Here is a 12,753-nt window from a genome sequence, read left to right as displayed (position 1 = left end):
TACATTACTGGTGGTGGGTTTATCAGAGACTTAGAACGAGCTTAGAATAAGACCCATAGGAGGCGCAGTAGAAGAAAACAGACATCTGTGATCAGGAGTCATCATCTGGAGACTTAATTTTCTCACTGACATTTGGTGCGGGACCTGATAATTAACTGGTCTTTTTATTTGCGAGTTATTCACAGCGTCTGTGCATAAGGTTGCTGATTAGTTAACACAACAGGACAACAACAAACAGGATCATGCTATATTTATTCTCTTTAAACCCCCAAGCTGCTTGTTGCCAAACAAGCTTTGTCTCAAGCAAACAGAACATGGAAGAAACAGTGTTTTAATGAACTGCTTAAAGAAACGACAAATGTTTACATAAAAAACAGCACAAGTCTTACATTTCCTCAATAATTCAGACCTCTGGGCACACTTTTGCTTTAATGGAGTGTTTGGCTGAAGACCATGGAGCTGCCTGCACTGCCTCACACAGGGCCATGCGGACAGATTTGCCTCTGGACAGGGTTACTGGAGGTGGAAGGTGGGCAACAGAAAGAGGGAAGGATGCCCGTTCTCTGTGTTTCTTTGCAGGAGTGAAGAGGATCTGAGGCACAAGGCTGTACAGCTGGAAGAGAAACATGGCAACTGCATGAACCCAGACAGGAAGATTGGTACTGGGGGTGAAAAGCAGAAGGGCATGAATGATTTGGAGTGGCAGGCACAGCAGAACTAAAAGGGAGAGGGATAGAGCAAGGGAGCGGACCCGGCCGGAGTCATGTTTAGGCGGATATGCATGACTAAAAGGAGTCTTTCTAGGTTTAATGCATAACAGGTCAAGGTAAATGACCAGCAGGCAAAGCAAGGGGAGCATGAACACTGTCATCCCATGGACATAGACCAGGTAATGGGGACTGAGAATGGTGTCAGGCGCGCACACCCCCCAGTGGCTGCTGTGGATCTCGGCGTAGGTGAAGTTGTGCATGTCTTCCACATAAAACTTTGACAGGAAGCCTCCGTATGGAAGGTACTTTCCAATGACCTTGCGATCTTGGTGGTACTTAGGGGGCGGGGAAGGGGTTAAATGGGGTAAAGAGGTCGTCCAATTGCCATCCAGCACGAGGCCAGCCGTGCCCGGACCCCTCCCGCTACGCCTCCAATTGTCGATGATGTCCGAGCCGATGAACTGGGCGAAGGAGGACAGAACCGAGGCCACCCAGCACAGCAGGACCACACAGAGAGCTCGCTGACGGGTCATCACTGAAGAGTACCTGGAAATCATAAACATGTGGGTTTGGACATATTTGAATGCTGAATGGTTATTTAACCTGATTCGTTTTGCTCAATTTCTGAATCCTAATGGGATCATGATAATGTTTTTTAGTCCAGCTGTGCCAAGAATGTCTGGTATTGATGGCTTCAGACTATACCTACATGAAAAAAGGTATCTCTTAAGGCATTTAATATTCTGACTCTAGATAAGTGAGTTGAACGGTAAATGCTACAAAACTGCTCTATCCCAAATCTCCTTTTAACCAAATCGCAGACATTGATGCTATTCTCTGTGATCTTCTTTTGATAACTAATGTAATGTTTTTTTTTAACTACCATTTCCTGAGCCTGCCCTGAATCTGTATGCAGCCCCCCTGGGCAGGCATGCCTTACACTTTGAAAATCTCTGTCCTAATCTGAACAGAAAAAAATAAATATGAACAGGAGTAGTTTTTACAGTACCGCGCTGCCTTCATATTAATCGCTCAATGACATCAAAAATACAAAAAGGCACCGGAATGAGGTGTACAAAATCTAATCTTATTCATACCAACTGGGTGAGTGGATGGTTCAAAACAGTCCAAGACCATGAAAGAAAAAAAAAACTGTCTCTTTTCCACTGAAAGGCTGGAGTGGAAGGTCGCTGCCAATCAAGAATCTAAGAGCCTCTGAGCCTTTTGATATTTACTCGCCCCTGTGACTCCCAGATGGCAGTAAAAGCAGTGCATGATAATAAAAAAAGCAGCCTTATTAGCACTGAACAAACAAAATACTTGAATTCAATACAATAGCACATATTGCAATGTTTGCTACTCCTTTTTTGCAACAGCCATAGTGATTTCCCTCATTGACAGCTGAAAGCAGGCTTGAGAAGTGTTGACCCTTGCCTCCCACGTATACACTCTCACCCACACATATGCAATGAACTATTACAGGCATTATTGTGATTTACAGAATGTGATGTTTATATTTCCGAGAAAGAATAGGTGTCTTATTGGAATTTATTTGTACATTGTTAGCATTTGAATACTACTCTTTACATCACACTGATTTGTGTACTTTGATTCCTTTACCATTAATGTAATCCTCTTCTAGTCTCACCTTTCTGCGAAGTGATGCTGCAGGTGTGCGTCCAGTGTGAGCATCACCAACAGAAACATGGTGAACTGCCTCACCAGCAGGGGGCAGCACACCAGGGTTATGCATGTGTACAGACACTGTGGCGTTCTCAGGTTGAGCAACACACTCACAGGGACCCCCACTGCACCACCAAGAGCCCCTACCCAGCCCAGGCAGAGACAAAGACAGCAGGAGACGCTCCCAGGTTTGGGCCTGTTTCCCTGGGTTCCCTCCTGGACGTCAGCCACTGTTCCACCTCCACTGACCGTCATGCACAACCTCACACTCACCACTATCAGGGATACAGACAGGATGCACTGACACAAGGAGTACAGCCACATGAGGTCCATGTCTGCAGGAGATACAAACAGAGATGATAAAGCCAAAGGGTACAGCTTAAAAAGTCCTTATTTATAATGATGTCAAAGGGCAAAAATTAAGACAATTCGAATGGATGCTTGTGCTTCATTCCACCCACTCTAGTTGCCAGTCCTGCCCTCACATTGCTCGTGCTCATGCAGCGTTAACTTGAATTGTGAAAGGAATGGTCTAACTTAGAGATAGAGAAAGAATAGAGGGAATACAAATGAGAAAAGGGTGACAAGTGGTGGTGGACATGTTGAGGTTAAGCATAGGGGCGTAGGTCAGAATAATAAAAACAGTCAGCATGATAGAGGTTTATGCTAGTGGCAGAGAGATGCGCGGGCTGGGAGTAGATATTTTGATAGGTATTGGAGAGCTGTAAACGTGCCTGGAGAGTGAAAAGGTCAGCCAGACCAGACTTGACAGAACTTCTCCACTGAGGATGTGAGCAACATGCAAACACATGGCAACAAGTACCAAGCTGGCAACATACTGTTAACACTAGCTTTTCTCTCCTCTTGTTCTAGTCTTTGTTTAGCCTTTTCTTCTGTTTTTGGACCACCATGCATCATTCCTACACTCTCTGACACACTAATACGCCTAGACATTTATGCATAAATACATCAACACTTACACTCAATCACACACTCTCACGTATGAGTAATTTCCAGCACATTTATTCAGAAATGACTGGCAGCTAATGTTTAGAGCAATTGCAAACAAAAGACTCCCATAAGGCGGTGTGGATGAATATTGAAATAGCAGATTTGTTAGAGAAACATGACACCTGTCCTTTCGTCGTAATTAGTTTGACCTTTTCTGAAATTCTGTGTTAGTCGTCATTTTTCCATAATAAACGTGACTTGCTCAAATAACCTCTTTACACCACTTCATAATCACTTTACACAGTTGTCTCCTGTCTCACGCCTTAAAGGGCCACAATTGATTTACTGAAGTAAGTAATGGAGTTTAATCCACCTCGTGTTTTCATTTCAAGTTGATGGTCACTCCCAGTGTAATTAATTGCCTTAATTAATCAAATAATCTCTTCAAAAAAACCTCCAACCATTCAGGTTGTTAAGAGCTTTTCAGAGAGCAAAAAATGCAGTGGTCACAAAAGAAAATGAGGAGAAAAAGGTACAGTTACCTGTTGTGCAGCACTGCGATGACGCAAACAGTTTGTACAAAGCTCTATAATCTGTCCTCTGTATGACTTGGCTGCCTTTTTATTTCCCTTTAGGATCTCTATCTCTCACTCTCTCTCTCTCCCTCTGCTGACAGAGTATACACCTGATTCATAAACCCTCTGCTTATCCACTGCCTTTTTATATCTCTCCGGTCTCTGCAAACATATCAATTGTGTCAATGTTGGAGCATGCATGACCTTTACATCTGAGGTGTGCAAAGGGAAACATCACCACTGCCAGCGAGGGAAGTATGTAAATAAGGACACACACACACAGACACATACATACATGCAATTATTAGCATATTGAACCTATATACAGTCTATGGTTTGAACACACAAACTCAGATTTGCTTTTATTCCAGTGTTATCATAACTGTAAAGAGAGACAAAGAAAAAAAGGCGATGTGTGTGTCCATAAGCTAGAGGTGATATGATAAACAGAGATATTTACCGGTGTTGTCTGAAGGCATTCTTCCATGAGACAAAATGAGCGGTCCACATCACTAACATAATTAGCTACAATTCCTACACATACAAAATGCATTTCCCCAATAAGGATAACTTAACGTTATCCATGTTATTCATGTTATCAAAGACGGATATTGTAGTAAGTCATGTTAAAAGCTCTACTGACGAGAAAGAGACAAAGTCTGGAGCCACTCGTTTGAAAATTGGTTGAAAACTGAGTTTTGTGTGCTCAAAATATTTACTTTAGTTTTCAAATGCAAATAAGCCACATTGAGCTGCAGGGCTGACAGTTATAGCCAGAAAATGTGCCCATATTTCCAAAAGAAACCACCCAAGTATATCAAATAATCGTACAAATCATTTTCACAATGTTTGCCAATAAAGCCATCATAAGGCCATGATGGAAGCAGGGACACACTGAGTACAATTGAGCATTATTTCCCCAAAACATACCCACAATACAAATCATACACGGCAAACTTCGTCTTCTGATGGGATCAAACCAGCCACAGAGACATTTGTAAACTTTGGGGCAAAGTTGTGACGTCTGCCGCCTTGAAATTGGTTCCTGTTTAACCTTGTTCCATAAAATTGGTTGGTTGTTGATAATTGACCCTGATGGCAGGTGTAGGCTAATACAGAAAAAACACGTATACTAATAAGTTAGCATTACGCATACAATAAGTGTATGCTTTCTGGGTAGTCAAATGTAAGTTTAGAATAATAGTTAAGGAACCAGAATAGCCCTATAACATAAATTATTATTATTTATTTTGTTACCAACGGTTGGTTCAACCTAATAATACAATAAAAATTGTATTTGAGTAAATACGGGACATCAGCATGGTACGGTACGTTATCTCGAATTTGTTCTCTAGCAGTCGTTGTGGTCGGTGGATGTGATGAGAGGCATCGATGAGAAAAACAACTCTCAGTTCTCGCGTAATGAAACGAGATTTGCCCGTTTTAACATCGGTTGGAAACCCCGTTCCACCCTCTTCCCTTCGCTGGCCACACGCAAGGTAAAGCGCTAGAATTCTTCCTCGGGTTATATCCTACTAAAGTGCTTCAATTTCTAAGCATTTAGACCAGAAACGTGGTCAGAAAGGATATAAGGTACAGGTTAAAGAAGTGGTCTAGCTTTGAGCGAGATAATTAGACGTGTATATCGGTTTTTGCAAGAATTGTACTTGAATGTTGCGCTCTTAGCATAGGTCTGTTCGTCATGGCCCCATGCTACCTCGTTAAGGCCTGCTAGCTAGTGGTTAGCTGCCCCGTGTTAGCTACGATATATTGGAATAGTGTATATAATATGCATGTTGTCAAAAACGGATATCACTTGAATGGTTTTGAGATCTCAGTGAATGATCTGCTTGTAAATGGCAAGGGTGTACGAGTAACGTGGGCTTATCCTTAGACTGCTAACATTAGCTTGTGTTAACCCCCATGTCTCTGTCGCTAAAGAAGCTAACACCGGTTGAACTCGTGTACGCATTATCACACATTAATCGGTTTTAAATAGTTGACTTTGTGCTTGGATTGTAAATCGGTATTTCAGTTATGAAAACGGTAACATTAATTATGCAGATTGGGCCAGTCAGACAGGCAAATTCACATTTTTAAATTGGATATAACGACAAAGCTAGCGTGGTTTAGCTTCTCGCATGGTCCACAGCTCATGTTATTTCTACCGTGGAGTTCACCGTATGATATAAGAGTTTAATTCATACATCAACTCGTGCTATTATAGTGTACGGGTCTGTTTAATCTAACGTTTACAACCAAGGCATCATGTGTGCAATATTGTTAGTGCATGCTTAAACTCATCAGCATTTTATATTGTAGCTAACTTAACGTACTCAAAATATAAACATGAAACCAGGGCCAGTGTGCGTTCATTTAAAGTACCTTCGTTGAATTGTGTAGGTCTTGGATTGTCTTACTAAGTTTTATTTTAAAAGTCGTGTGCCTCATTGTGTTCCATCATTTTAGGACCACGCTGGATTTAAGTGGTTTCACCTAAACCTGTTTTCATTTTTACATTTCTGTATCTGATAAAACGTGTATTAAATGTATGTGTCGGGTTTTTTTTTTAGATGCCGGGTGTCACAGTGAAAGACGTCAACCAGCAGGAGTTTGTCCGTGCCCTCTCGGCTTTCCTGAAGAAGTGAGTCCTTTTTTTAATCCCACATCATTTTGACCTTTCATGCACTCTAGGGAGATTGCGTTGTGGGTGTAATTTGCAGTGGACTTGATTCCATCCTTTAAAGTAGCTGTTAGTTGTTTGCATTTCTAATAGACCGTGTTGTGTCCTAGAAACATGCCGACAGTGTTTTTTTTAAATTAGTTTTTTTTTTTTTGCTCTAGTACATGCTGACACTTCTCTTCTGTCCTCAGGTCAGGAAAGCTGAAGATACCTGACTGGGTGGACCTTGTCAAGCTGGGCAAGCACAAGGAGCTGGCCCCCAGTGATGAGAACTGGTACTATATCAGAGCTGGTAAGTCCCATATATTCTTGTGTATCCCTACTGTCTCTTTAATACTAGAAAGACCGGTGGATTTGAATGTTTGGTTAAGTTGGTTGCAGCATGTTGTTTAACTGCCAAGCAATGCAATTGGTGTTGGAGGTTTATGCTTCCCCATTGATTGTTCCTGCATTTTAAATCACTAAAAAATGTTCACGTTTATAGATTTCACATGTAATGGTAGTGGTGGCTGTCATGAATGAAGCAAAATCTTACTTAGCTCAACACATGTCGGCCTAAATTCTGCTGTGATTTGAAACCCATTTGAATGTGCCATTACTGTGGCCTTTACAATAATTAGCAGTCTCTGTAATCATTTACAACCTGTGTAAAAAAACACATCTTGATTTAATAGTTCTCCCACATTCCCCCATCACTCATCCCTACTGAGATCTAGTCATACTGGTGCAATTGAGAGTGGACACCTAATTACCACTGTTGACAGTATAAAAGCAAATATCCTTGAAACGATTTACCCTTTTTTTTTATGGTGCTTGAAGTGAAAATGAAGATAAATCAAGTTTTTGTCAATTGGTTATCATTTCCAACATGATTAACAGTCAACATATTTCAACCTGCCATTTCTTTAAATGTTAAAAGATAGATTAAACTCACTGCATTTTGATGATGTAGATGTTATTGACTGTTAAGCTCTAACTGCTTTGCTCAAGTATGTAACTGCACCACTCGGCATGTCTCTGTCCTGACTTCGTACTGATTCCAAAAACCTACAGATCATAATATCACTGTTTGAGCATGGTAGAGGAATCCCTCAAAGCACTATATGGTTGATGATGTTGCGTCTTAACGCCTTCACCTCCTCTGGTCCAACAGCATCCACAGTTCGCCACCTGTACCTTCGTGGAGGTGCTGGTGTTGGCTCCATGACCAAAATCTATGGAAGTCGCCAGAGGAACGGTGTGTGCCCTGCTCATTACAGCGTAGGATCCAAGAATGTGGCTCGTAAAGTGCTGCAGTCCCTGGAGCTGCTCAAGATGGTCGAGAAGGATCCCAATGGGTGAGTGCCTCTATTTATATTCAGTGTATCACTATATAAGATCCTAGAGCAGTGGTCGCCAACCAGTCAATCGTGAGTGTGGTGCGGGTAAATCGCTGACCGTTAAAAAAAAAAGTAACAAAAGAAATACAATTAAAATAATAATGTTTGAAAAATACGTTTTTAGATGTAAACATATCATCCACCACCCCGTTAGCAGGTGCCACTTGATTGACGTATATTTGAGACACCTCAATAATATAATACATTAACCGTGCTTTACGTGAACCTCATAATGAGTCATGACACAAGAGAGGACGGGAGGATTGCAATTTCCCGTGTTCAGTGAATGCAACAGAGGCAAGTCACCAGACCAATCAGCGTTGCATGGAAATACACGTGTGCTTGTGTCATTCAAGCTCGGCTCTGTGTGTGTGGCAATAGCGTATTTAGTGAGGGAGAGAGGGACCGGTGCTAGCGGGGACCGTGATGTTAGCATCTGGTTAGCTAGCTGCACTAATGGACATAAAGAGCTGTCTCCACAACAAGCTGGAGGAGAGTCCTCCCCTGTCAGACTGAGGGGCTCAGATGAGCTAAAGGACTTTTGAGTGTTTAGAACGGTTTTGTCACAAATTATTCAAAAGATTACTTCCGCGGCACACCTTCGTATGATCATTATAGTTATACAAACAATAAGAGAATACATGAAAAACAGGTATGAAATACTATATGGCAGTAAAACAAGAATACAGTTTAAAGAGTGATTTGTAAAATATCCATAAAGAAAAAGAAAATCTATTTACAGTTCTGTTTCATATGGGTGTTGAGAGATGTATCCATAGATCTCTTCATGTTGCTCTCAAAGTGCACCAGATTGATGCTTTCAACTTCAATATTTAAAAAAAAATCTTCCCGGGGGAACACCCCCCCGGACCCCCCTAGAAGAGGTGAGGACCCCCCTAGAGGAGGTGAGGATTGCCCCCCACTCATAAAAAATAGCACTTTACCCCTGCCTATATGCCTTGAGCTGATTATGGAGCCTTCATTGTAACAGTAATTCAGATGCACTAGCCTATATAAAAGGCCTCAAATTGGAAGCATTGCCTGGGCCATATTTTTCACTCAATTCTGCAATAGATAGATCTCGCCTTTCACCTAGGCCGAGGTCAGTGATCTTGGGCTTAAAAAGGTTGGTGACTACTGTCCTAGAGTTAGTCAAACGAAATGAATGTGGCACCAGACCACCGTTTGTTACATTGTTTCATTTTTCAGAAGGTTCAGTTTGCGTTCACATTGACTACAAACTTTAAACACAAGTCATGTGCACGGAAATGCTGTTCAACCATTGGTCAGACATTAAGGGGGTAAAAACGCAAATCCCGGCAATTTCTACCGGAGCCTCCGCCATGGAGCATCGGCACTTTTGGCAGGTTATTCTCATGCTGCTGTTAATCTGGAGATCAACAGACACTAGCGGTCCGCGTATATGATTATATAATCAGACAACGTCCGTTAAAAAAAACATTATAACACATATAATGAGACGTTCTGCAGTCAGGGGGGTGCGTTTCACCGACGACAGGTGTTCTTACTTTTATGTAGTTGACGGAGCATTTTTACTTTACACAACACTGTTCAACACTTAATACTGCTTCACTCTTTAACTAAACAACGCGGATGTCTTGAAAGACTCTTTCGCTAAAGATTCGCTAAGATTTTGAAGATATCCGTGTTCTTGTGACACGTAAATACTACGCTTCCTATGTTTTGGTGCGGACTGCGTTCACACCAGCAATGAACCGCTCCAGAGTTCGCAAGCAAGCACTCCGAGACCACCTATTTTAGCGGACCAGAGTCCGGTTGTTTAGTTCACTTCAGAGGTCGGACTGTGTTCACACCGACCCAAACGAACCGCACCAAGCGGCTAAACGCACCAGGGTTCGATTCAACCGGACTATAAAAGGCTGGTGTGAACGCACCCTTAGAGATGTACATATTTGGTGATGTTTGTGCTGATGTAGTCATCTTCACACAGCTCTGAACATGGGCCGGTCACTTATGCAATCATGTTTCCATACTGTAAGACAGTCCCATCAATGTGATGCCTGTTAACTGTGAAATCTCTTAATGCCCGAGCTTGAAGTTTTCTCTGCAAGTACAATATAATTGTAATTACACAATAATGAGAGGACTAATGATTTGCTTAGTTTTTATTCAGTTCAAGTGAGCAGGAAAATTAAGTCTATTTCAAATTGCCTTTCTTTCATGGTTGATGGAGTGATTTTTTGTACGAATGGAATATTGATACATGGCTTTGTCTGGCTGTAATACTGAAGTCAATGTGGCGTAAAGAAGTATTTCTCTGTAACTTCTGCATATTTGTGCAATTGAGTTTTTACCAAGTCGTGTTGAGTTATTCTCAGATCCATAATTTCCTTTAACATTTTTGCTGTTGTGTTTCTCTCAGTGGTCGCAGACTCACCGCCCAGGGAACCAGAGATCTGGATAGAATCGCCGGCCAGGTGAGAAAAAAACCTGTCTTCACTCATAAGTTGACACGCAAAAGAAATTCAATAATTTGAGTACTTGGATTTAGGAACGTCTGAGCAAAAAATATATATTGTTTCCAAATCTCAACGTTTTGTCAAAGTACCATATATTAAAAAAAAACATAGAAATTAGTAATAAATGCTATGTAGCAAAAAACATATGAATGTGTTGCTTACCATTTGAATTGACTCATTCATCATGTCATTCATATTTAAGATGGGGCACTCAATGCATATGGTACACACAGGGCATAGCCTGATGGACGGCCAATGGTAGCAGTGCAGCAGCGGGTTGTAAAAGCCATTTTTGAATGTATTTATCGCACAGGGAAAGTATCAGTGTGGCATCTGAAAGGGTCCAATCCCTTTACTGATCTCTGAATACTACGAGTGATATCTGCATTCAAGATGTTCTACACTTCATCTCTCTTCAAATCCTTCCATGAATTTGAATTTTCTTGTGTTATTATTAAAAATAAAAATAAACATGTCCCCCACTGCTTTGCTTGTGCTACAACTTAGTCACTGTACAAAATGAGCCACACTAAGGCCTATACAGTATGTTCAAGAGTGACCTAGGTCTGTAAAGAGTTGTGTAGTCAGATTGTGGCCTTAATGTTTTATCATTGTTGCAGAAACAGCAGTTTTATAGCAGCAGAGCTCTGTGCTGTAGTGACGAAGACTTTTCCTCAGGCAGTCATAAACAATCATGGTGCCTGAGAATTCCTTCTGGCCCTTTTTAACTCGAGCCTCTTCTTGTTTCCTACACTTTTACTAATGGGAATAACAAAGGTGTTTACTTCCCACTGCTTTTAGTGGTTACCATTCAACATAGGAGACTGTCCTTACCTAGTGCAAGAATTTAAATTCTGCAGTACCGGGCTCACAGAAGTGACTATCAATGCTGCGTCATGCTGGCAAGGCAAAGGTTTTTTTTTTTTGTATGACACATTCTGGCATTTGTGTGGTGCTCAGAGGCACTCGGGTGGTGCCTTAAGCGCTTGTGATCACAGAAATGCCATCCCTTAGCCTTGATGTGACACCTTGTCTGTTGCGGAGGACACGGTCCCAGTGTCACTTCAGCATCTTTTCAAACACTTGTCCTTAGGCACATTGTGCTCTGCCAGCACAGTGAGTTATGTGTCTTGTGTGGCACACTCCTGGCATGTTTTGTTTTGCTTCACTAAAAAAAAGAAATCACAGTTGGGCCTTGTCAAAAATGGAGAGAGGCAGCAGTGTTATGATAATCCAAGGGTAAAGGGGGGTAAACATGTGGAGGGAATTTCATGCTTGGCAAGTCCGCCATATGGCACCCGTTTTCTCCTTGTTTACCCATGCTAATGAGCAGATGAGCAGACCTGGGCCCAGCCCCCCATACCTGCCGCACCAAACTGACGCAAAGCATGTTGCCGCATGTCTGCTGCCGCCTCGCAAATCCTCTGGTGTTGTAATTTCTTAAGGCCTTTTTTTTAGATTGCTTTTCCTTTGCGAGCGAGGTTTCTCTCATTTGACTATTCATGGTGCTTTTGGCAGCAACCGAAACACAAAACTCTTTCTCCTCCAAACAGTGTTTACTCAAGTCCCCATGAAATTGCATTTTGATAGCATCTTACTTCCATAAGTTCACGTTTCCTATTCAAACACTATTGCGCAGCGTCTTAGGAATAGAAATGTACAAGTTAAGCGAATAGAATATTAAGCACATGGGAAGTTTCATTTGATCGCAATTGATATAAATGACTTTCAATATTTGGGCTCATTTGTGCCATAGATCGCAGCGTGATGGAACCATTAACATGTCGTTTTGTCCACAGCAAGTCATTTGATTTCAATTTCAAGACGACACAAGTTCCTAAAGGGACTGCGACACCTCGTCTGCTCCTGGGCTCACTTTATGAATTGACCTCATGATGTTTTTGTTTGTTTCCCCACAGGTCGCAGCTGCCAACAAGAAAACCATAGTTCAATAAATCTTTTTTGGAAAAAGTCGAACACCGTGTCCTCGTTATTTTCCCTTGTAGGAAGATGAAACATTATCAGGGTGCGCAGTAAGTGCTTACCTTGTCTGAGTAAGAAATTGCACGAATGAGTCTTTGAGCTTAAACTTCAATGCTGTTCAAATTACACAAACTTTATCGGCACGGTAGAGAACGGTTATACGGACGTGAAGGTTGACCTGATCAGATATCTTCTGCAAACCTGTATTGAGCTGGTTTGAGGAAATCAAGGCCCCGCATAAAATCATCAATGTTTTTTCGGTTTCCTGGTTTTTAATGTAATTCGGTT

At 41.7% G+C, this 12,753-nt stretch overlaps 2 protein-coding genes across 4 annotated transcripts; one reads left to right on the top strand and one right to left on the bottom strand.

Moving 5' to 3' along the window:
* Positions 1 to 403: 403 nt before the first annotated feature.
* LOC307013128 (adenosine receptor A1) lies at positions 404 to 4,022 on the bottom strand (the record flags this gene model as incomplete). 2 transcript variants are annotated; one of them, XM_079640389.1, is made up of 3 exons in its annotated part: positions 3,887 to 4,022; positions 2,359 to 2,728; positions 404 to 1,256 (listed from the first exon to the last, which is right to left on the bottom strand). In XM_079640389.1, exons 2-3 carry the CDS (start codon positions 2,724 to 2,726, stop codon positions 404 to 406), a joined length of 1,221 nt encoding a protein of 406 aa, XP_079496515.1. In that variant the 5' UTR covers positions 2,727 to 2,728; positions 3,887 to 4,022. The 2 variants fall into 2 exon arrangements, with proteins under 2 accessions (XP_079496515.1, XP_079496516.1); XM_079640390.1 differs by lacking the exon at positions 3,887 to 4,022 and having other exon boundaries at positions 2,359 to 2,783.
* A 1,313-nt stretch (positions 4,023 to 5,335) lies between these two features.
* Positions 5,336 to 12,459, top strand: rps19 (ribosomal protein S19). Of its 2 annotated transcripts, none has more exons than XM_079641386.1 (6): positions 5,336 to 5,418; positions 6,493 to 6,563; positions 6,794 to 6,894; positions 7,756 to 7,939; positions 10,386 to 10,440; positions 12,402 to 12,459. In XM_079641386.1, the coding sequence occupies exons 2-6, from the start codon at positions 6,493 to 6,495 to the stop codon at positions 12,435 to 12,437; spliced, it is 447 nt and encodes a 148-aa protein (XP_079497512.1). In that variant the 5' UTR covers positions 5,336 to 5,418; the 3' UTR covers positions 12,438 to 12,459. The 2 variants fall into 2 exon arrangements, with proteins under 2 accessions (XP_079497512.1, XP_079497513.1); XM_079641387.1 differs by lacking the exon at positions 5,336 to 5,418 and adding an exon at positions 5,491 to 5,512.
* The last annotated feature ends 294 nt before the right edge of the window (positions 12,460 to 12,753 follow it).

Source organism: Notothenia rossii, assembly GCF_949606895.1.
Source record: "Notothenia rossii genome assembly, chromosome: 7".
Classification (NCBI taxonomy): domain Eukaryota; kingdom Metazoa; phylum Chordata; class Actinopteri; order Perciformes; family Nototheniidae; genus Notothenia; species Notothenia rossii.
Note: the sequence above shows the minus strand (reverse complement) of the source record. Positions and strands in the feature narration are given on the sequence as shown.

What these genes read in the sequence shown, in the direction of transcription:
- rps19 (XM_079641386.1), top strand. Translation starts at nt 6,493, where the DNA reads ATGCCGGGTGTCACAGTGAAAGACGTCAACCAGCAGGAGTTTGTCCGT. An exon ending in CTCTCGGCTTTCCTGAAGAA is followed by an intron (nt 6,564 to 6,793) that starts GTGAGTCCTTTT and finishes TTCTGTCCTCAG; the next exon opens with GTCAGGAAAGCTGAAGATAC. An exon ending in CTGGTACTATATCAGAGCTG is followed by an intron (nt 6,895 to 7,755) that starts GTAAGTCCCATA and finishes CTGGTCCAACAG; the next exon opens with CATCCACAGTTCGCCACCTG.